This window comes from Tigriopus californicus, chromosome 7 (genome assembly GCF_007210705.1).
Source record: "Tigriopus californicus strain San Diego chromosome 7, Tcal_SD_v2.1, whole genome shotgun sequence".
Classification (NCBI taxonomy): Eukaryota; Metazoa; Arthropoda; class Copepoda; order Harpacticoida; family Harpacticidae; genus Tigriopus; species Tigriopus californicus.
In genome coordinates, this window is record NC_081446.1 from 13618545 (window position 1) to 13638519 (window position 19975).

Consider the following 19975-nt stretch of genomic DNA (forward strand, 5'->3'; position numbering starts at 1 on the left):
GGGTTGAAAACACACTAGAGAACTGATCTCCAAGCATGTTAGCCATAGTCTCTACATTGCTAATGGCTGCCCCATCAACCTCAAAAGGCCCAACAGAGTGTTTCATTTTTCTCTTAGAGTTCGCATAAGAGAAAAATGCCTTCGGATTCGACCTGACGAATTGCATCGTTCGTGCATTGGAATTCAAATGTTCATTTTCAATTGTTTTTCAATACTTGAATTCTGGGGCTTTCTAGCTTTGATTTAGGGACCGGGATAGTAGGTTAATAGGAAGATACCTTTTCCTTAGGCCTTAATTTGTCAAATGGGAATAGACTGATACAATTTTTCCTTCAACGAGCTCCAGCAAATTGCAAAACACAGACTGCCCCGGATTTTCAAATTGTGTGATGTATACAAAAATTAAAGCAAGCCTATTTGAATTACATTAAAGAAGAGTTGCAAAACGGCAAAAGGCAAGTGACATTTTCAAGTCTGATTTTTGAAGGATTTACCCTGATACAATTTCATTTCGTATAAGCTAACATAGATGAAACCAAATTGAGATAGGAAGCGGTGTGTTACTTGATCGTGAAAACGCTGAATTATCTTGAAAATGTTTATATATTTAAAATTATATGTTTTGTTGTGATTTTGATTTTCAGCACACAATGGTTGACAATGTGTTGCATGGTTGTGGCCATATACCTTCCGATGGAGTTGTTTGCTTCAAGTACAACGCAGATAAGATGTATTGGATCCGCACGGATTTATTAAAGATAATGGGAGGCTCTTTGCTTTATCTCTTGCCTATTCCCAATCGAGGAATCTTGATTTTGATTAAGTCCAATATCCTTTATTTGTACAATGGAAAGAAAATTGAGCAGGTATCGAAAGGATTTCCATTCTCAACCCCTTGGTTCCAAACCCCGTTCTGTCGCACCGTCATCTCCAGCGATGAAATCCTGGTCGGGTTCTCTCATCAATACATAAATCGCACAATCAAAGCTTATCCTCAGCTCCGCTCAATCAACATCAAAACTGGGGTAATTATTTATCCTTCCAATTACGTTAAGCTCCGCGAAGGGATTTTTCTTTTCTTGCATAATCCAAGAAGGACGAAAGTCATGGAGACCTCCGCTCGGGCAGTCAGCTGTGCATTTTTATTTAATGTGATTGCAATCAAGCCAATGATTTTTTTGACAAGATCAATTTGGTATGAGTTGAAGGAACTTACTTGGCAGGTTTCAGTACGATTGAGGCTTTGCTTGACGAGTAGCAGTCAATCGAAATTTTACTCTGTCTCTCTGTGTACTTGAGCGAGTCATTTGAAAGAAAATTGACACCACAATTGTCCTTTTGGACGATTGTGGTGACCCAGGTTAGTAGTACATCGTAACAATGACTGTACTTGGTCTTAAAATGCCCTCAGTTCTACAAAAATCTTGCAATCGTTCTGATAGTTTTAACAGAAGCTTCAAATTGCTACACCCGAAATGTGTTGCAAAATAACCTAAATGACTTGACTAGAACCCGAAATTGTACTTTGGCAAAGAGCCTCCACATCCATGTATTCCCGTCAGCCTTGAACAATACAATCTACCTGGGATGGCTATTCTATTCAGGGATGAAAATTATTTTTGGTTATGCCATGGGGTTCTTTAGGATGATCTGGTTGCTGTGGTGCTTTGCCTATATAACTATTTGAGTGGTACTTACTTAGATGGGATTTAATGGCGCACTTTTGATCGTGTTATATTGCAGCTTAGCTTTGTGTGTGTGAATTCTTTGAAAGCTTAACAACTGAGCGCGGCATTTCGGAACTAAGAACGATAAATATCGGACCATTAAGTTCCATAAAATTAAGTAGCAGCTAAATAAATCTTATTATGATTTCCGAGTTAGAGAGCTAAATAAGTTTGTTTCCAACTTTCGTTACTTAGATTTTTGAATAAATGTTCTTTTGCTGTAGAGTTCCATGAGGGAAAACATTCCAAAGTTGTTTCTGATGATGCTTGAAAGGTGCCAAAATGTGTTTGGGTATTTCCGGCAAAACATTAAAGGGCAATTTACTCCCAATTAGAAATTGTTCTCTGTAGCAGTTGGAACAGCCCGTAGAAACAACAATGATAGGAAAAGAATAGCTTAATGCGGCTCTTCTTTAAAATTAGAATAATAGAAAGTGGCATCTCAATGAACCTATGGTTCACTCGCAACCAACGGGTTCATTATAACGTTTGGCCTAACCTGTCAATGGTTGAATCCTGATGAATTCCATCGTCAAAACCTACGTTACACAATCATTTGTTTTAAGAAATACGTTTATCCATGAATCAAATAAATTGTTCGTTTTTGAGGAAAACTTTTGCATTATCAGTGAAGCAAAGTATCAGTGGCTAAGGCTCTGGCTTTGTCCTCAAATCAAGTATATTTTGGGTTTTTTTATTTGTTAAAACAATTTTCTGCAAACTTTTGATTTTAATAATATATAACGTCGTTATTACAGGTCTTCAACAATATCAAGTTACCCAATCTTGTGTTAATGGATTCCGTTTGTGGGGCTTTTGGACCAAAGGGCAATCGGAAGGTGGCCATATTTGGTGGCAGATTTGTCAAGAATGGCAAACCTGAACGGGACTTCGACCGTACCCTCATATTGGATTGGAATTCGAAGACATTTGTAGCCCATGGTTCAAGTGTAAAGACTTCGACTTCCGATATCTGGGAACAAACCGTTGCTCACAGAGATACTTTTCTCTTCTATGAAAGTGATTATACAGGAACCAGAATTTATAAGTTTGATATCAATGGAACCGAGACTCCTATATCATATCTTGGAGTGATGCCAGCTACATGTTTCAATCTGGCAAATATTCCTGAGGAAGTGGCCGGATGTAAGTGAACATTGAAGGTGACAATTGTGCTCTCGTACATGAAACAATAATTAATTGTTCACTTGAATCTCTCTAAATAAATAAGTTTCAGAGGGCAATTCTTTTACGAAGCTTTTCAAGAGGGGGATGCCATTTCAATCTCACAAAATCATAATTCTTCAGTATCATGATGTGTTATTTTGTCCATCTTCGTTTGTATCGGCTGATTCAGGCATCCCAAACAAAAAATATCAATTGAACACGACTTACTAATACACACGTCTTCAACGGTGAATGAGCAGAACTAGAGATAAAAATAGTTGCCTTCCGGGCACATTGTTTTTTGGTTTGCTTTTTTCACGGGCTTTTCTACCCTTTATGAGAATGTAATCCCTGTTACTAGTAAAATGAAAGGTCAAGTATGGTCTTTTTCAACCTTTTAAATGATACACAATATTTGGTATTCCAAATTTGAGTTGGCAGGCCGAGCTAGGCCTTAAATGTAGGGTTGATCTGGAATTGTATTTAAACGATTTTTTCAAGTCAGACTTCAAATGTAGTACTGGATCAACAATGCCTAGGTTTTCCCTTCGAGTATTAGAGGAAAACAAATTATCCAATTAAGGGACCGAGAAAGATCAGAAGTGGACTTCATTATTTCTAAGAAGACTGGATTCTTGAAGGCTTGAAGGTGCTCTCTAAACGCAGGTTAGGTCCCTACAGTCACTAAAATTGACATTAAAATCCGGGTTGGGACAAAGCTCATGAATGCGTTTGAAAAAGTACAGCTTTAAGTAACTTTCATACCTTCTTTGATTTCTGTACAGTACCAGCCTCTTTAATCTCTCCCAATATGAGAGCTCCGTCATTCCATCAATGTTCCTGGTGAAATATCTTTGGACTTTTCGACCTTCTACTGGCATGTTGAACTGATTGGAGCCCAAACGAGTGAAGCATATTCAAGATCTATGGGTCTGAACTATCAACTTGAGCACAATAAGTAAGCAACGTGACACTACATCTGGAGTTGAATGTCTGATATTTCCAACCATTATTGGAAAAGCGATGAGCAAAGGAGCCAGTGGATACAAATCCTTTACTGCCCTATTGGTCAAATTAACTAGTTTTATCAAGTGACCATGCCTGATGGCGCTTTCCTTCCTTGTGGCGACTTCCAAAAGCTCAACTTTTGGACTAAAGGATTTGTATCCACTGCCTCATTTGGACCATTTTTCACTTTCCTCCCTGGGTGATCTGCGTTCCGTTCACATTTTTTGAGTCCATCATAGAATATGTGTGATTAAGAAAAAATGAAAAATGTCACGCGGAACGTGCATCATCAAAGAACTCTAAATAATTCCTTGAGAATCGATTTCAAAAACGTTAACCTCTTCAAGGAAAAGCTCTATCATGAAACACGTTTGGCCACACGAGACCAGAGGGGGCTGGTCAGCCCAAAGCTACAACCAGGGGTGAGGAATGTCTGCTACATGTTTAAAGGGAGGAGAAAGAGGAAATCATTGCCAACCACAACCGGCCATCACAACCCTCTCATATCCAATGAGGAATGTGTGAGAATACCAGTCAACCATCATCTCCAACGAGGATATACCCCTTTTTGGTTCCTTATGAGGACAGTCGTATCCGATCCCTTGAGGAGAGAAGTCAGAGGGTTGAACCTTTTCGAGGAGGAACCACCACACCAGCCATCGCTGAGACCTCCATCCTTTTATTTGGGTTCTCTACTGTTGCAGTGGGAGAAGAGAGGGAACTTTTCAAAGGACCGAGATCGTCATTGTTCTGGAGTAGGAATCCCTGGAAGCAGTACAAGGAAGCAAGAGGGCTTGGGAATGTGGGGAGTCTGAGTACAGCACTTTGTCACATCGTCGAAGGACCTTCAATCCCTCCGAGTGGACGTCATCCGAGGATCAGCATTGAACCATCTTAACACGGATCGAACAGTAACATAAAAACCATTGTTTTCACTCACATGTGTATATCCCCTTTTCCATTGGCCCAACAATTCCCCAAACTTCCTAAAGGAGAAAGACAGCTGATAGGTAATGTGTTTGACAAATTACCTAGATTGAACTTTACACTTAACCTTGAAGATTCGCTTGGATTTCCCAGACGACCGAGATTGTGGTGGCATCGCAGGGAGTAGATGTTTTTATCTAAATGTAGAGGTGATTTATATCTAACTGTAAGAGCAGTTCATCTTGGATTTGCCCTTGGATTGGAAAGCCAATCCAATGCAATCAGAAATTCCAAAAGCGGTCTTGAGGTGCTCACTGTTTGCTTACTTCCTTTTCACATTGATCAAGTATGAAATGTTTTTGTTTCCATTTCAAAACCTTAAAAGCTCCTTTGCAGGATCTTGGCCGAGGCTTCTTGACTGAGGAAACTACCTCCCACATGTGGCTACACGTTTTCATGCCATCTATACGGGGACCAAAAGAATCGTGCTCAAAGTCTGACCAACAACGTAGGTGAGCACCTGACTGAAAAATGGGATCTTCAGTGCCGTTATCTTTGTTAAGCAGAGCATAGAAAGGTCGTGCATTTTTGGCAAAGTGAGGCACAAAGTAAGAGTAATAGTTGGCAAGGTCCAAGAACTCTTGAAGGCCCTTACCGAATCAGGAGCAGGAAAGGGAATACAGAATCAAGGCCTCTGGGCTTTACACTTGTTATGTTATGGACGCGTGGAGAACAGACAGACGATGTACTCTGGTTGAAGCTCTATTGCAAACTGTTTATTGAACGGTAGTTGGGGCATGGATACAAGAGATCGTATATACACAGAGAGCATATATGAAGAACGAGAGATCATGATGCATAAGCATGGCGTAAGCCGTGATAACCTAAATAAGGAATAACACTACAACACTCAAACCAAAAGTGGGAATAACGGGGCCTAAACTCTCCACCTTTGAAACACAAAGCATACAATTTTGACTATTGATGGTCCAACAATTTTCAGTGAGGCATTCAAAGACAGAGTTAACTGGTGTAATGGAGCAAGTAATGTCGTCCATGCAAGTAAAACGCCATGGATACCATAAAGAACATTAACGACAAATCGTTGGATGAGCTGGGAGGCGTTAACCCGAAGGGCATTACTAAGAAGCTCAAGAGACCCCAAGGTGTTGTAAGTGCGGTAAATTGGAGGGAACCTGGATGCATTGCAATCTGATGGAAGGTTTTAAAAAGATCGAATAAAAAAAAAAACAGAATATTCCGTCCAACAACCAGGGGTGAAAGGTACTGATTTATTTAATTCCCGTGGAGAACGGAAACATGGAACTCTTGACCCAAGCACTTAGTAGAAACTTGATAGCTCTCAAAAATGGAGAGCACATAGCATCAAAATGAGTTTAAATTTCTTAGACCTATTTAAAGGCCTCTGATTATAAAACGAATCAGGGCACACGTCAATAGTTTGAGTTTTCTTCATCAAGGCCTCAAACAATCGTCAAATAACTAAGGATACAAATCGCTACCTATCTCTACTCCCCACGGTTACAGATCAATCTCGGTTGTCTAGCATACACCTGGGTTAATCTTCAAAGCAAACTGTTCCGCAAAATGTGGTCACTATCCTAGTCTAGTGGGCATCTATCAAATGATCTAAGCTTTTGAAGCGGGGCAATGAATATTATTAACAGGAGGGGCCCCAAGATGGGTCCTTGGGGCACCCTTGACTTGACATGTATGTCAGTAAGCGACCCTTCAACCTTATCAATTTGCTTTCTATCAGAAATGAAGCTTCTTGTACAATTAAGAACCTTGCCTTGGATCTCACTTTCTATCAGGAATGAAGCTTCTAGTACAATTGAGAACCTTGCCTTGGATCTCAAAGTCATCAAGTCCATTCAACAAAAGGCCGTGATCAGGCCTTGGAAAAATCAAGAAAGACAACATCAACTGACTCGTGCCTTTCCAGTCCCTCAATGACCTCTAAATGCTCAATCAGTTGGGTAACCGTGCCAAAATGTGCTTGGAACCCGTACTGGCTAGGAGGAAGGACTTCATTCGCCTCGAGAAATTCAACAAGTTTGGACTTTATGATCTTCTCAAACACCTTCGCAATATTCGAAGTGAGAGAGTGCAACTGGTCATATTCGATGGAGGCCTTAATTTCACCCTAAACTACGTCCAATCTTTTTTGGAGACTACCCATAATTACTGGATTCGAAGTGCTCTTCAGTTTTTTTGTCCTGATCCAAGTTGCAACGTATCATATGAGAGAAAGCAGGAGCAAAAACATGTGTGCATCTCATCAGGAACTGAGGTATCTCAGACTCGTCATTAGACTCGTCACAGTGAGATGTTGCTTCAAAACTCAGTCAAGTTGAAATCATACCAGAGAGCTGATCTTCAAACATGTTAGCCACATTCCTTACATTGTTTGTGGCTTATGCATCGACTTTAAAGGGCCCAACAGGGTGCTTCATCTTTCTCTTAGAGCTTGCATAAAATTAGAACCACTGCCGGAAAAAAGTATTAACAACATTTAAAAAATGTGGTATATTTTAGCAAAGTTTTGACGAGCAGATTTTAGTCTCATCAACAACAAAGTGACGCTAGGTGAGAGAGCACAAAAATGAAATTGACATTGTTCGTAAATCCGGATTAAAATCTTTAACTCATATTTTCAGGCCTTCTTTCATTCTTGACATTAAGTCCACGTAACATCACTAGGTAATTTCCATTTAGTATTGAGTGGTTTGGTTTTGCATCAAGTTCATTGAGTTGCTTCGTCTCTTTTGTATCCAGCAGAGACAAAACTGCTTCAAGACAGAACCGTGCTTTGCGTAGTAAATGTAAAAATTGGCAGAGCAGGCAAAAGCCAACAAGAAATGACTTATGTTGGTCACACGTGAGATCCAAGAAGGCCATGCCAGCGTATCCGGGTGGTAATCCTGAAAAATAGAAATTGAGGGACCTAATAAATGTGAAATTTCGGGATACATTTCCGCCCAATTATTAGTTTTGGTCCAGACTGGGTTAAATTAATGGGGCACCCCCACGTGGTTTCGTGAACACATATTTTAAAATGCGACAGTACTAAATTTTACCCAATCGCATTTCAAGATGTGCGTTCACGAAACTATCTGATACTCGCAGTAGGTGCAACTGGGTACAAATCGCTTCACAAAATATGCACTCACGAAACCATGCGGAGGTGCCTCATTGCTGGCTTGGACAGATCATTTTACGTACTTTGAGGGCAAATAACTTTGACAGCTTGTTTTTTCGCGTTAAACTACCACTCATTGGTTCAGGCCAGGTTGACGGAATACCGATAAATTATCTGATGTGAAAAAAGCGCTTTTAATGATTCATAGAGTAGTTATTGGCGAATTGATCACATTGGAGATTAATATCCTTGCTTTTTGTAAGACATTTACGTAAAACAACGCTCAATAACGTGTCTGATTATTTCGATGTCCTGAGAGTTTTCATTTCCTTTTCTTTGGTGAGGTTTGGGGATACCAAACAATTATCCCGTTTAGAAAGAGACTCAAGGGCCTAAAGGTTTCTTAAGGGACGAAGAAGCGTATTTTTAGAAAAAGATTGTGTGCGAGATCCTGCTCTTTGCTATTTGTCTATTTCTTCTCCATTCCTGCCTTAAACAAAGGTATTACTCTTAGTTTTCTCAAACACTGAAAGCCTTTTTGTGACTTTTTTTATCAAAATGGAAAATCGATCGAGTCCCATCACAATGATGAATCGTATTTTTTTCTAATTTTGATCGCGCTGTAGCTTGGAATCTTATAATTACCTTAGATAGTTACGAAAAAGTGTAAAAGCTACTAAAACTTCAAAAAAATCTTCTTTAACTATTGTAGGCATAAAGGTTTTGAAGAAAAGCAACAAGAACACTTATAGTTGACATAGTGATACTCGTTTACTATCAAAATCATTTACAAACAACTTCAGACCGACAACTGGTCCGACAGCCTTTATAATGTTGTATTTTCCATTTGATTCTAATTACTAATTAGAGCAATGAAAAGGTTTGCCAAATATTTCAATTAACAACTCTGTACTATTTTTGCCATTCACTGTAAAATTGCCCCTTTGGAACTTTCCGTCCGAATTCTCCTCTTCGACAGTTTCATATCAGCTCCATGATTTCACCCACAAAAGATATAACCGTCGAGTTCTGCGAGACCAGTAAGTTGGCCAATTCCGTGGAACACTGTATTCATAACTAGATTTTAACCTCGCATGTAAAATTAATCCTCGAACCATTTTTGAAATCCCTGGCTTGCTCTCAATTTTGCATCAAACAATTAGCCGGTTCTTCGACAACTGACAGCAATCAGATTTGGAGGAATTGTTTTCAAAACGATTTACTCGAAGCACATCGGCGTTTTTGAAGAAGATTTCACTAGATTTATTAGAGGACCCTTTGGTTTCATAACCACATGAAGTGTACTCTGGCTTGTTTCCTCTTCTTCATTTCCTTCATCTTCTTTTATACATTTTTTACAATATTGATAATAACCAATACTCTTTATACTCACCCATGGTGATTTGAGTGGTATCCAAAATAAACAATAAACAATAATAAACATTGGCAGGCAGATGAATGAGTCGAGTTCCGTTGACATGAACTTAAAAATGTGTTGTGTAACAAGGACCACTGCGAAGGTTTTCTTTGTCTTGAAAACGGAGAGCTTCTCACTCTGAAGCTCTTGCTCTAACTAGTCTTATTTTAAATGTCGAGCTCCTCAAAAAATATTGTTCATCTGCATTGCCTACAACTTATCCAGAAACCTTGAGCTGCTTACCTCCATGTAAGTTTGGACCACTTCGAACGTGTTTGGAAACAACCTCGCTCCATGACACACCAGAAACACAAACACGATGTACAAGGAGATCTTGGCCAAGATTACTTCTCGCTTTCTGTCTCCCACCGTCTCTTTGGCAGGTCCTGTGTGCTTCAAAACCTTGGCCTTGACCTTTTCCATCTTCGCTGAGTAGTGTATCGACATTTTTCTGGAGCCTCTCTTTGGAGATCGGCCACCACCACCACTCGATCCTTTGGAGTCTCCTGAAATAGCAGTGCTGCAAATATCGTCTTGGCCTTGAGCCACTTCTCCAGTTCCAGACGATGATCCATGACGACCATGGGCCCGGAGGGCTCGGCCACTGCAAGACAATCGGGGTGAGGCAAAGTTTTGTGAGGCCTCAGCCTGGCCTTCATTGTGGCCATATTTTTTGTTGGTGTATGTGATGCGAATCTGGACCAGGTTTTGTTCGAACTCTTTGATCTTGTCAAATATCTTGATGTTGAGCACAATCAGGAGGATGAATGGAATAATAATTTGAATGAGAAAGTTCATCCACAGGATATAAACCCGAATATAAGTTGAATTCGTGCGCAAATCAGTCGGAAGGATGTGCAGTTGAATCGTGTGATTGAGAGGATCTTCGCAATCGAGTGGATCAGTATAAGGAGCTGTTGCATTGTCGAAACGTTCGTCATTGAAGCAAATTATCTCTTCTTCCACATAAAGTTCAAAGAATTTCGGAATATTATAGGCAGCGGTGAATAGAAGAACCGGGATAATGAAGATCCCGCTCGAGAAATTTTTCCTGAATGAAAATAATCAAGTTGCTTCAAAAATGTCTGAATTGAAGCTGTGAATTTTCTTACCTTCTCCGCCAAAATGGATGACACACCGTGATGAATCGTTCAACAGTCATGGCCAAAGTGCAATAAACACTTCCCATGAGACCCACGTGGGCCAGGGGGAGCAAGTAAGGTAACATATACACCCTGTAGACTTGGTCATATGTCTCATTGAACTTGGAGATGGAAAACAACAGTATTGAACAGACGACATAAATCTGGAACAAACGTAACACGTCACTAAGGTTATGAAAGATTGTACTGAAGCCGTGAAAAGAAGAATTTGGAAAAGTATGCTTTTCATCCGTTGCTATGGTATCAAATTCTGACGATGATTGAGTGTCCAATTACATTGTTCCTAACAAAGTCTACTTTTTAATATCTTATCACAATATCTCAACGAGTGTACGCCATTTTTTCGTATGCTACACGTTTTTTACAACACATCCAAGGAAGAAAATACATGCATGTTCTAGATCGTGAACATACTATCGAAAGTTTCGGGAAAGCTTGCGTGATGGACTCATCGAGATCTAGCTTCTTTGTGTTCATTAAGAAAATGATTGGTCAGTGGGACTGACCAACACCCCCGCGTTCTTCTTGTCTAGCTTCACGATTCAGTCGGCAGAGCTAAATCCCTTGTGCGTCTCTGACCACAAAGACGAAACTGTCAATTTCAGGAGGAGCGTTACCTAAATCGGTACGTTGGAAATCCAATTCAGCTTTTTTGTTTCTTCATTCGATACTCCCATCAAGAACTGCTTCAAACGTTGGCCGAAAATAGGCTCCTTCATAACGTCAAACCTGGTTCCGAAAAGAGAGAATTCATTTTTTGCACATGAAGACAGGGGGAAACCATTTTTCCTTTTGAATTTGCACTGCTGAGACGTAAACTTCCTTTATGATTCATGCAAATTTTGAGGGAATAGGAACCATTAGGCTTGTATACGTCTAATAAGAATTTACTAGACAAGAGCGGCGTTTTCACAAAACTTCCATTTTTTGCGGCCAAAAGAACAATGAAATGTGAAAAAGCTGCAAAAATGTTAAGACAAGAATGTGCTGGGTGTGCCATATACAGGGATGAGAAATTAGTAAAAGTCAATTTCTACCACCTGACAGAAAATCAGTGGCAGAAAATGGCAGAAAGTCACAAAGAAAGAGGCAGATTTCACTGTTCTAAGTGGTCAGAATTCTCCTGGCTTAAAAGCGCTCATTAAACGCAACATGTTGGGCCATAATTTTAGCAAATCCAGTGCTTCCAAATATTTAGTGACAAAATTGTTCACCAGCTAAGGAAATCTTTTAACAATTATTCTAAACCATTTCAGTCCAACCTTCACTTGATAAAACTGAAATTACATGGGAAGTGATAAAAATTTGCAGAAATACATATGAATAGTTGGTGCAAACATATTGTCATCAGTAAGAAGTGTGGTCACACTCCCTTCATGGTATAACCAGAGGGCGCACTAGTATGAAATCCCAAAGCTTTACACTTCTCTATTGACCTTAAATTCTGGGTTGGGACATAGGACAAAAGTAATGAATGCTTTTAAAAACGTACAATACCAGCCAGATAACTTTCGTACCTTTGTTCTGCACATACAGTCTCGACTATTTAGGGCAATACGATATGAAACTCCTTACTCCAAATACTCTCTCATATCTTCAATATTTCTTATTACACATTTTAAGAATTGAACGGCTTTTTGTAAACCTACTGAACTCATTGGCGCCCAAATTGGCGAAGCATATTCAAGATGAGGCTGAACAATCGACCTGTACAAAGTTAGCATCGTGATACTATCTCTCTGGACTTAAACGTCCTATATATCCAACCACATGCTTAAAAAGCATTACTTACCTTGAAGTACAAATAGTCATCGAGTTTTTCCTTAATTTGAAAAAAATGCCCCAAAATACTTCAAGACAAAACCTGCTGAATGTCTTAACCTCCATTTTCTAAGAGGAGAGTGTTTAATGACATCAACCCAAAGGTTATTAAATGAAATATCATTCCGTTCAAGGTCTCAGCAACCCAGGAATATATTTGATTTTGTACTTCTATCAGAAAGCTGGAATCTTCGCCATTCCCACCACAATTTAATTTTGTACCTTCAGCTGAAGAAGAAATGCTGACAATTCAAATAAGTTTTTGAAATGTAGCAATGAAGATGATTATAATGAGAGGTCCTAATAACAAGGAGCCATCTTGGGACAACATAATATGGTTTGATTCCATCACTACCCATGGAGTCCGTCAGGGCTGCAGATGAAAGCGTTTTGAAACCTCGCTAGAAGACGCTTAAGCGTTGCCTAGCCTCCTAATCGGGAAATAAGAGTTGATTAAGCACCCTTTCAGCGGGCTTGCATCTAATTAGGAGGTAAAGCATTGCTCGAACGTTTTCTAGCATGGTTTAGTAGAGCTTTCCTCTCCAGGCCTAACGGCCTGCAAGCACTATCTCAATGAGACATGAACAGAAGTTGAATTGAGCTTCCAAATTCAAGTTTGCATTCTATTAAGTTAAAAAAAAAGAAAATAAGGCACTCTTTTTACTCCGGCAAAGAGACACGTGAAATTTCACTACTCATTGGAATGAATAAACGTGGGGTTCACTTCCACGAGCTTAAAGGAAGTCTCAAGAACAAAAGAAAGAGACCACTAAATTCCGTAATAGCCACAGAAGGAAGAGGGACATCCTTGGCCTAATCCAACATTGTTTGTTTCGCTTTTTAATGAAATTTGACCATACAACGCTACCTTCGAGAAGAACCAAATAACATTTGGTTAAGTCATTGCAAATTTGTTGGAATAGCTGCTTTTTCGTGGCATTCAACAATCACTGGTTGCCTTTAAAAACATTTCATCGTTTAATCTGAAATTTCGTGATAGGTTGAAACCAAAACTTTTTTCTCAAGATTCTTCGAATGTAAATTCTGCTGATAATAGTCTTTCTTGGACAACCACCTGTCGATTCAGTAGGAAACAGAATGAACCACATCTTTTGTCGCTTATGAAAAACTATTCAAGCCTACTTGAGGTGTCGTATGATAGCGCTCGTTCGGAATACTAATTAGTGATCTCACACAGATTGAATACCCATGTTTTAACATCAACGAAGAAGCAACACACAAATAATTGCAAATGCGTTAAAAAAATATTTGTCAACAAAACCATACAATGGACGTGCCAAATGACAGTAAAATTGTATCTTCAACCAATTTTTTGATAAATCACATCTCAAGCCCCTAATAGAAAAAACTTTTTGCAACATAATAGTGCACTTTCAATACTCCACTGCTAGGATCTAGTAGTACATATTGGTGCAAATATATCTGTAATCCTGAAAAGCCAAATCGTTTTACAAGAACATACATGGATGACGTCAACTGAAGATTTGTATTGTCTCAATATTTTTAGGAGCATCAGTCATTTGTAATCTTATCGTCATGGCACCAGTCGCAAATCTTATTGTTCAGAACTCGTTACATCACTCTCTAATCTGCATCCAGCTCACTCATCAGATCGGACACTAGGCGACAAAGACTTTTCAACAAACGGAAAACAAAACAAGAAAGGACTTAATCCGTCTCGATGATTCGTTATCTTACCAGGTCAAACGTGGTGAGTGTCAGAAGAAGATTGTGGAAAGTACGGTGAACCTTTTGCCTCGAGAATAACACGAAAGAGAACCCGCTGCCCAAGAGGCCGAAGAGGCCAATTATCAAGATGAGAACGCCTTCCACAAACCAACAGAACCAATCCGAAGTGGGTGAAGCACTCATGACTTGCCAATCAGTTCGAGTAATCGAGTCTGAAGATCGCTGTTGACGCCAGGATTGGGCGATCACAGACCCGAATTCGAGGATGACCACTTGGAATTCCGAGGATGAACTTACGGATGATGATGATGATGACGGTGAAGATCCTCCTCGACCATGTTGATCGACCTTGAAGGAATTAGATACATGGTTACTGGAGAACTGATTCGCCGCCTTGGCGTTCCAAGTTCGTTGACACTCCATTTCGAACTGAAGAGGAAATTGAGCGATGCTCAAATACAGTAGAAATATATCTTTTTTTATTTCAACGATCAGAATGACATCATGAGTACATTACGCAAAACGCTTTGCGTCTGTTGAAATCCTAAGTGTTGCAAAGAAAATCGAGCATACATTAAGGCATGTATTCCACAAACAGGAAGACGCTTTCGAATTGATTCAGATTGGATGGGAACTCGGTAATCTAATGCCAAAGGCCATGAAATAAAATCCCCATGAAATGAACCCTAGGTGGTAGATTTTTTCAACGAAACTTGATCAATGCGACATTGATCGGATTAGGTATTACGATTAATCGGATAGAAAATACATAAGCGATTGTGTTTCGGATAAACCCTTTTCATACAAAGGAGAGTTTACTGACCATAGGTTGCTTCAAAGCATGTCACGCGATAATGCGGAAAGTGGTTACTTGTATGATTGGGCAAAGTTGACGGAATTTCTACATATGGATACATTAGCTCACGGTGTAAACATTATTTAAAATTGCAACCGAACCAAAAACAAGTCTTTCAGCCACTTATAAGTAAAGGGTATAAGAGAGCCTATTTGGCAATTGCAGATGTTTCGGGCTTATTTTGCACGTATCGAAACAATCAGAAGTCATTTTTGTTATTCTTTATCTGGATGGACGCACATCACCACAATCGTCGAAAACGACGTAAATGGTGCAGTCTTTTCCGCTTCATTAGCACCAAGCACTAATGAAGTAAACATTCATTATTTTGACATGTCTTGCTGCACCTTGATGAAACATCCGATTATATTGAAATTTCTACGCGAGGACCTTTTAACCCATTTCCAGTTGATCTTAGGGAAGAAAAAAATCATTGGAGTTTGGAGGATTTGAAGAGATTAAGAGTTATTGCTAAATGCCCGAATGGATGCGTCCAAGCTTTTCATCTTTTTTGGATGGAGAAAGAACGACCTGGCCATTGAGGTGTGAAAATCGATTCATCATCGGGAAAATATTGGCTGTTGCCCTTTTTCCGTTTGATTATCTCAATTTGATGGCGTGAGAATTTCGGACAGTTCTAATGCCAGTGGGCGTTTCTTGTATTGGAAACAGTTCGCCGATTAAACTAATTATTCTTTTCTCTCGTGCGTGTGTAGTTTCCAACTTTCTAGTGGTTCTACTATTTTTATGATACTGTTGCTACATTTATGGGCTAAACTAGAAATATTTGGAAATTGAAAAATTGGATTGGTCTTAGATTTACAACTGGTTCCTCCCTAGATTATCAATGTTTCAAGAGCTCAGCCTCGTTTATTCATGAACAAAATGCCAATATTTCGAAAAGAGGGCTGACAAATGCTTAATTTGTGTGGTAATCCTATTCTCATGTTGGTAATCAGTTTGTACATCTTTCCGAAAAAGATAAGCATAGATGAATCTATTTGCAAAAAGTGAGTCATCAGTACTCATTTCCTAATAAAAGATGCCTGAAGTCTAACGGGTGGGGCATATTACTCACTATACCGGATAACCTCAAATATGGTTGTAAGTTCGGCATGATCATAGGGGGCAAAAAAACAATCAAATTTTCTCGCTCATCTTTCATCACTATAAAGCCCTCCTCCTAATTAAAATTTCAATATCGTGATATTTTTGAAACGGCTATGTTTATAGAAGAAAGATATGGGCAGGAAAAATCAGGCACGAACTCGCAGCCACCAGGTTTTGTCGACACTAAGTTGTATCGTTGTGCCAAGTTTCTCAACTCTAGAATCGAGATGCTTGGAAAAACTTTTTTTCCCAATAGAAGGAAGAATATCAAAGGTCAGAGCCACATCTTTCTTTCGTGGTTTAAGTGGACCGTTCTTCGATCGTAAAAGTCTCCTCTTAAATTTTGCAATTTATACCTTCTGCTAGTGGTATCTTCCTATTGCGCACTTTTGCATAAGGCCCAAGAGAGCAACTTCGTTTGGTCAATAATGATGTAAAATCGTCGTAAGACAGAATTATTATATAATGGCTGTTATCGACGCTTAACGTGCGTTTTGTGAGCACATTCAGAAAGCCCTTGAGAATCAAGTTTGGTTCAAAAAGAAGTTCCACTCTTTTCTATCTCCGTTCAACTCGCTTTTCCCTAACATTTGTAGAAACTGCGTAGGCGTTCATCGGTCAACAGGATTCAAATTGAACTGGTGTAGCCGAGTAGTCTAAGAGGCAGCCTGAACAAGGCAAGAATCCATTCCCTAGGTGTCGTGGCTTTAAACCCCGGCGCCGAACGATACCCTTTGGGAGGAGACGTGGTGTAGTGGTTAGCGCAGGGTCCTAAAGTGAGGAGGGTCCCTGGTTCGAATCGCTGCCCCTACCTGTCTCCAAAAGGAAACTTTTAGACGCTAACCACACGACGCTTGAGAATCAAAACTGAGACCGCACATGAAATTGCCTATCGGAATTTGGAAAATGGACGATGTGATGGCTGGCTTCGCTGGCCGGGCTAGGCTTGCCCCTCCGACCCTAGCACCCAAAATCAATAAAAATGAGACTTGTTATTGCTGTTGAATATTATAAGGGCTAACATGCGGGACAAGTTCAAATTACTTTAATAATAAAGAAAGAGCGATCCCTAGGTCAGTCCATCAACTGAATGGTTTATTTTAGTGGAGTGACGTTATAACGTCGTTGTAATGGCATTCCTTCCGTGTAGTCGCCGATGCAGGCAGAGTTGCTACTCGCTCAAGATGGTCGAGCACCTTCAATCCAATACTTGTCATCGAAAACAGTCACTAGTGTCTAGTCTGCGCTGTCAATAAAAAAACAATCATTTTGACACAGTTTGTTGAGCGGAATCTTGTGATTGCTTCCACCAAATATTTATACTGAGTTGAACACACTATCAACTGATAGATGTTATGTTCTCTGTCACAAAGTTTTTCTTCCCGTTGTCGAGCGCAGTAAGTGGGAGACGTTGATACCAAGTCAATCCAACAAGTAGCAAATTTCTGATCAAGATTTCATATAAGGAGCTGGTGTAGCCGAGCGGTCTAAGAGGCAGCGTGAACAAGGCAAGAATCCTCTCCCTAGGTGTCGTGGGTTCAAACCCCGGCGCCGGAAGTAATCCTCTCTGGAGGAGAAATGGAGTAGTGGTTGGCGCAGTTTCCCAGCATGGAAGAGGTCACCGGTTCGATTCTCCTCCCCGACCTTTCTCAAGGAAACTTTTAGACGCTAACCACACCCACAGACGGAGAACCAATCTGATACGGACTGACATTGCCTATCGGAATTTGGACTTGGATGATGCTATGGCTGGCTTCGCTGGCCGGGCGAGGGGCACCCTCCGACCCTAGCACCCCCAACCAAAAAAAATATGAACCCTATATTCAAAGGCTGGCTGGATCTACCCACTATAGTTCATAAGGTATTTGATATGATATTCATTAAGAGAAATGACCATCCTGAATTTTTCATTTCCCGTTGCTGGCTATTGCATTCTAAAATGGTTTCTAGATATGATCTTGCTCTCCTTTCAGAGATCAGGTAGGAAGACAATTGATTTCGCCAATTTTTTAAAAAGGAAAAGGAAAGACAAACACATAAAAAACAGATAGTAGAGATAGTAGAGAGTTGGTAGAGCGATGTTAAAATACAATTATTGCGACACAAAAACATTGCTAGTGCAATTTTGTTATTCCTGAATTATCATACCAATTTAAGAGTTTCGCAGTCCTTGTTGGATAAACAAAATTAATTTGCATCAAATGAGTGATCAGTTATAATATTATAAGAGCAAATGTTTTTCAACGTGAGAGTAAAGCTAGATATAAAGGTTTCAAAAATTTGATATAAATTATAAAACCATGAAATTAGATAATTAGATAATAAGAAAAATTAACATATTGTGCTTGAGCCATACAATTTTGATTTGTTTGGATACATTGGAATCGACCTTGTGAGCAATCAGTCTCTTCATAACGCTATGACAAAATGCTCAGCAAGTTATCGAAAACATCCAAAAAATATTGCTTCTGGAATATGCCTTTTTGATGTGTCCTAACTCCTAGTGATCTAATAAACTATTTTGAGGAAACATAGAATCACATAAGACAACAATAATTGTCTAGTTGAGTGGATGTGATCGAAAATGTATTTCATGCCTAAAATGATTATTTTCAAGGGACCAGCAACGCACGTAGTAAGCATACTTTTAAAAAACTTGGCCGTTCAACTTTAAATAGAAAAGAGATATATGCTAATCACCTTTGAACTGAAAACGCACCTAGGAAATTTGATGATTTTTACTTACTATATTTCTTGTCAGATGCCTTGTTTAGGGTGGTTTTTAGTGACATGCTTTGCTTTTTGATGAGCAATTAATTGGCTTCTACAGGGAAACAGTGATTTGCTCGGATCAAAACATAGTCTTCAAAAGTCTTGGGGGCCTATTTGAAAGTTACCTAACTTGATTCAATGCATCTTGTTTGGTGCTCCTCTCTTCTTTCATAGTCTCTTTGATTGTTCATTTTGCTTATCTCTAACATTTGTGGGGAACATTCACTTACTGATCTGGTGGCAGGTTTTAATTCAAACAAAAATGAGTTAACTGTCATCTTGAATTCGTTGGAATTACATTTCGAGTGACATTACGGAAGTCCACAAAAAATGATAAATTAGGTGCTTGTTGAAAGGCTAAATTTAGTCTCAAGTTAGTGTCTAAAACGAATTGAATGAATGTTTAGCCAGGCCAGAAATAGTTGGAGTTTTTGTTGATTTCATAGCTATTGGTTAGAGACAGCCTAAATATTATCGAATCTTTCAAAAGACAGATCCACCCATTTATCAAATCGTCCTAGTCCTCACTTCACAGAGCCAAAAGAAAAGTAGAAAAGAATGAACAAGAAAACTTTCCCAAATGTTCTTTAACCAAGATTGAGGACATTGACAGTGAAAACGATAGGAATGATAACAAAAACTTGATTCATAAAAAAGTTATAAAAGCGTTACAAGCCCTGAATTGAAAAAAGAGGGCAGTTTTCCTTTTGGTTGCCAATAATGGCTTGACCTTGCACCAGGAAAGAAAAAGAACCTTGCTAGAGCGCAAAGAACTAAGGGCCACACAATTTGGACACATTTGGACTGAGGAATGTCTTCCACTTCAAAGAAGCTAAAATTTGTAGCCAACGGTCACAGTGAACAGATTTTCAGGAATGCTTAGGAACTTAGAATTCTAGTTGCTCTACCCTTTCGTCCAAAGGACCTACATCGTGCACGTCGTCCCATTTGATTTACATTTCATTAGTAATGTTTAGAAAAAGGTCCTTGCTTTTTCAGCGGTTCACTGAGCTGTCCTGGCCTTCACAATGTTGCTGACAACCCTGAATGACATACTTCAGAGCTAAGTGAGATCCTTTGGATGAATAAATTGGTTTGTTGCCCACATCCAATGCTGCCAGATGAAATGAATCG

General features: G+C 39.4%; 1 protein-coding gene across 1 annotated transcript; it reads right to left on the reverse strand.

The window, feature by feature from the left end:
• Positions 1 to 7180: 7180 nt before the first annotated feature.
• LOC131884054 (uncharacterized) lies at positions 7181 to 14526 on the reverse strand. The gene is made up of 4 exons (XM_059231694.1): positions 14113 to 14526; positions 10522 to 10715; positions 9653 to 10460; positions 7181 to 7774 (listed from the first exon to the last, which is right to left on the reverse strand). Exons 1-4 carry the CDS (start codon positions 14524 to 14526, stop codon positions 7565 to 7567), a joined length of 1626 nt encoding a protein of 541 aa, XP_059087677.1. The 3' UTR covers positions 7181 to 7564.
• Between the last annotated feature and the right edge of the window lie 5449 nt (positions 14527 to 19975).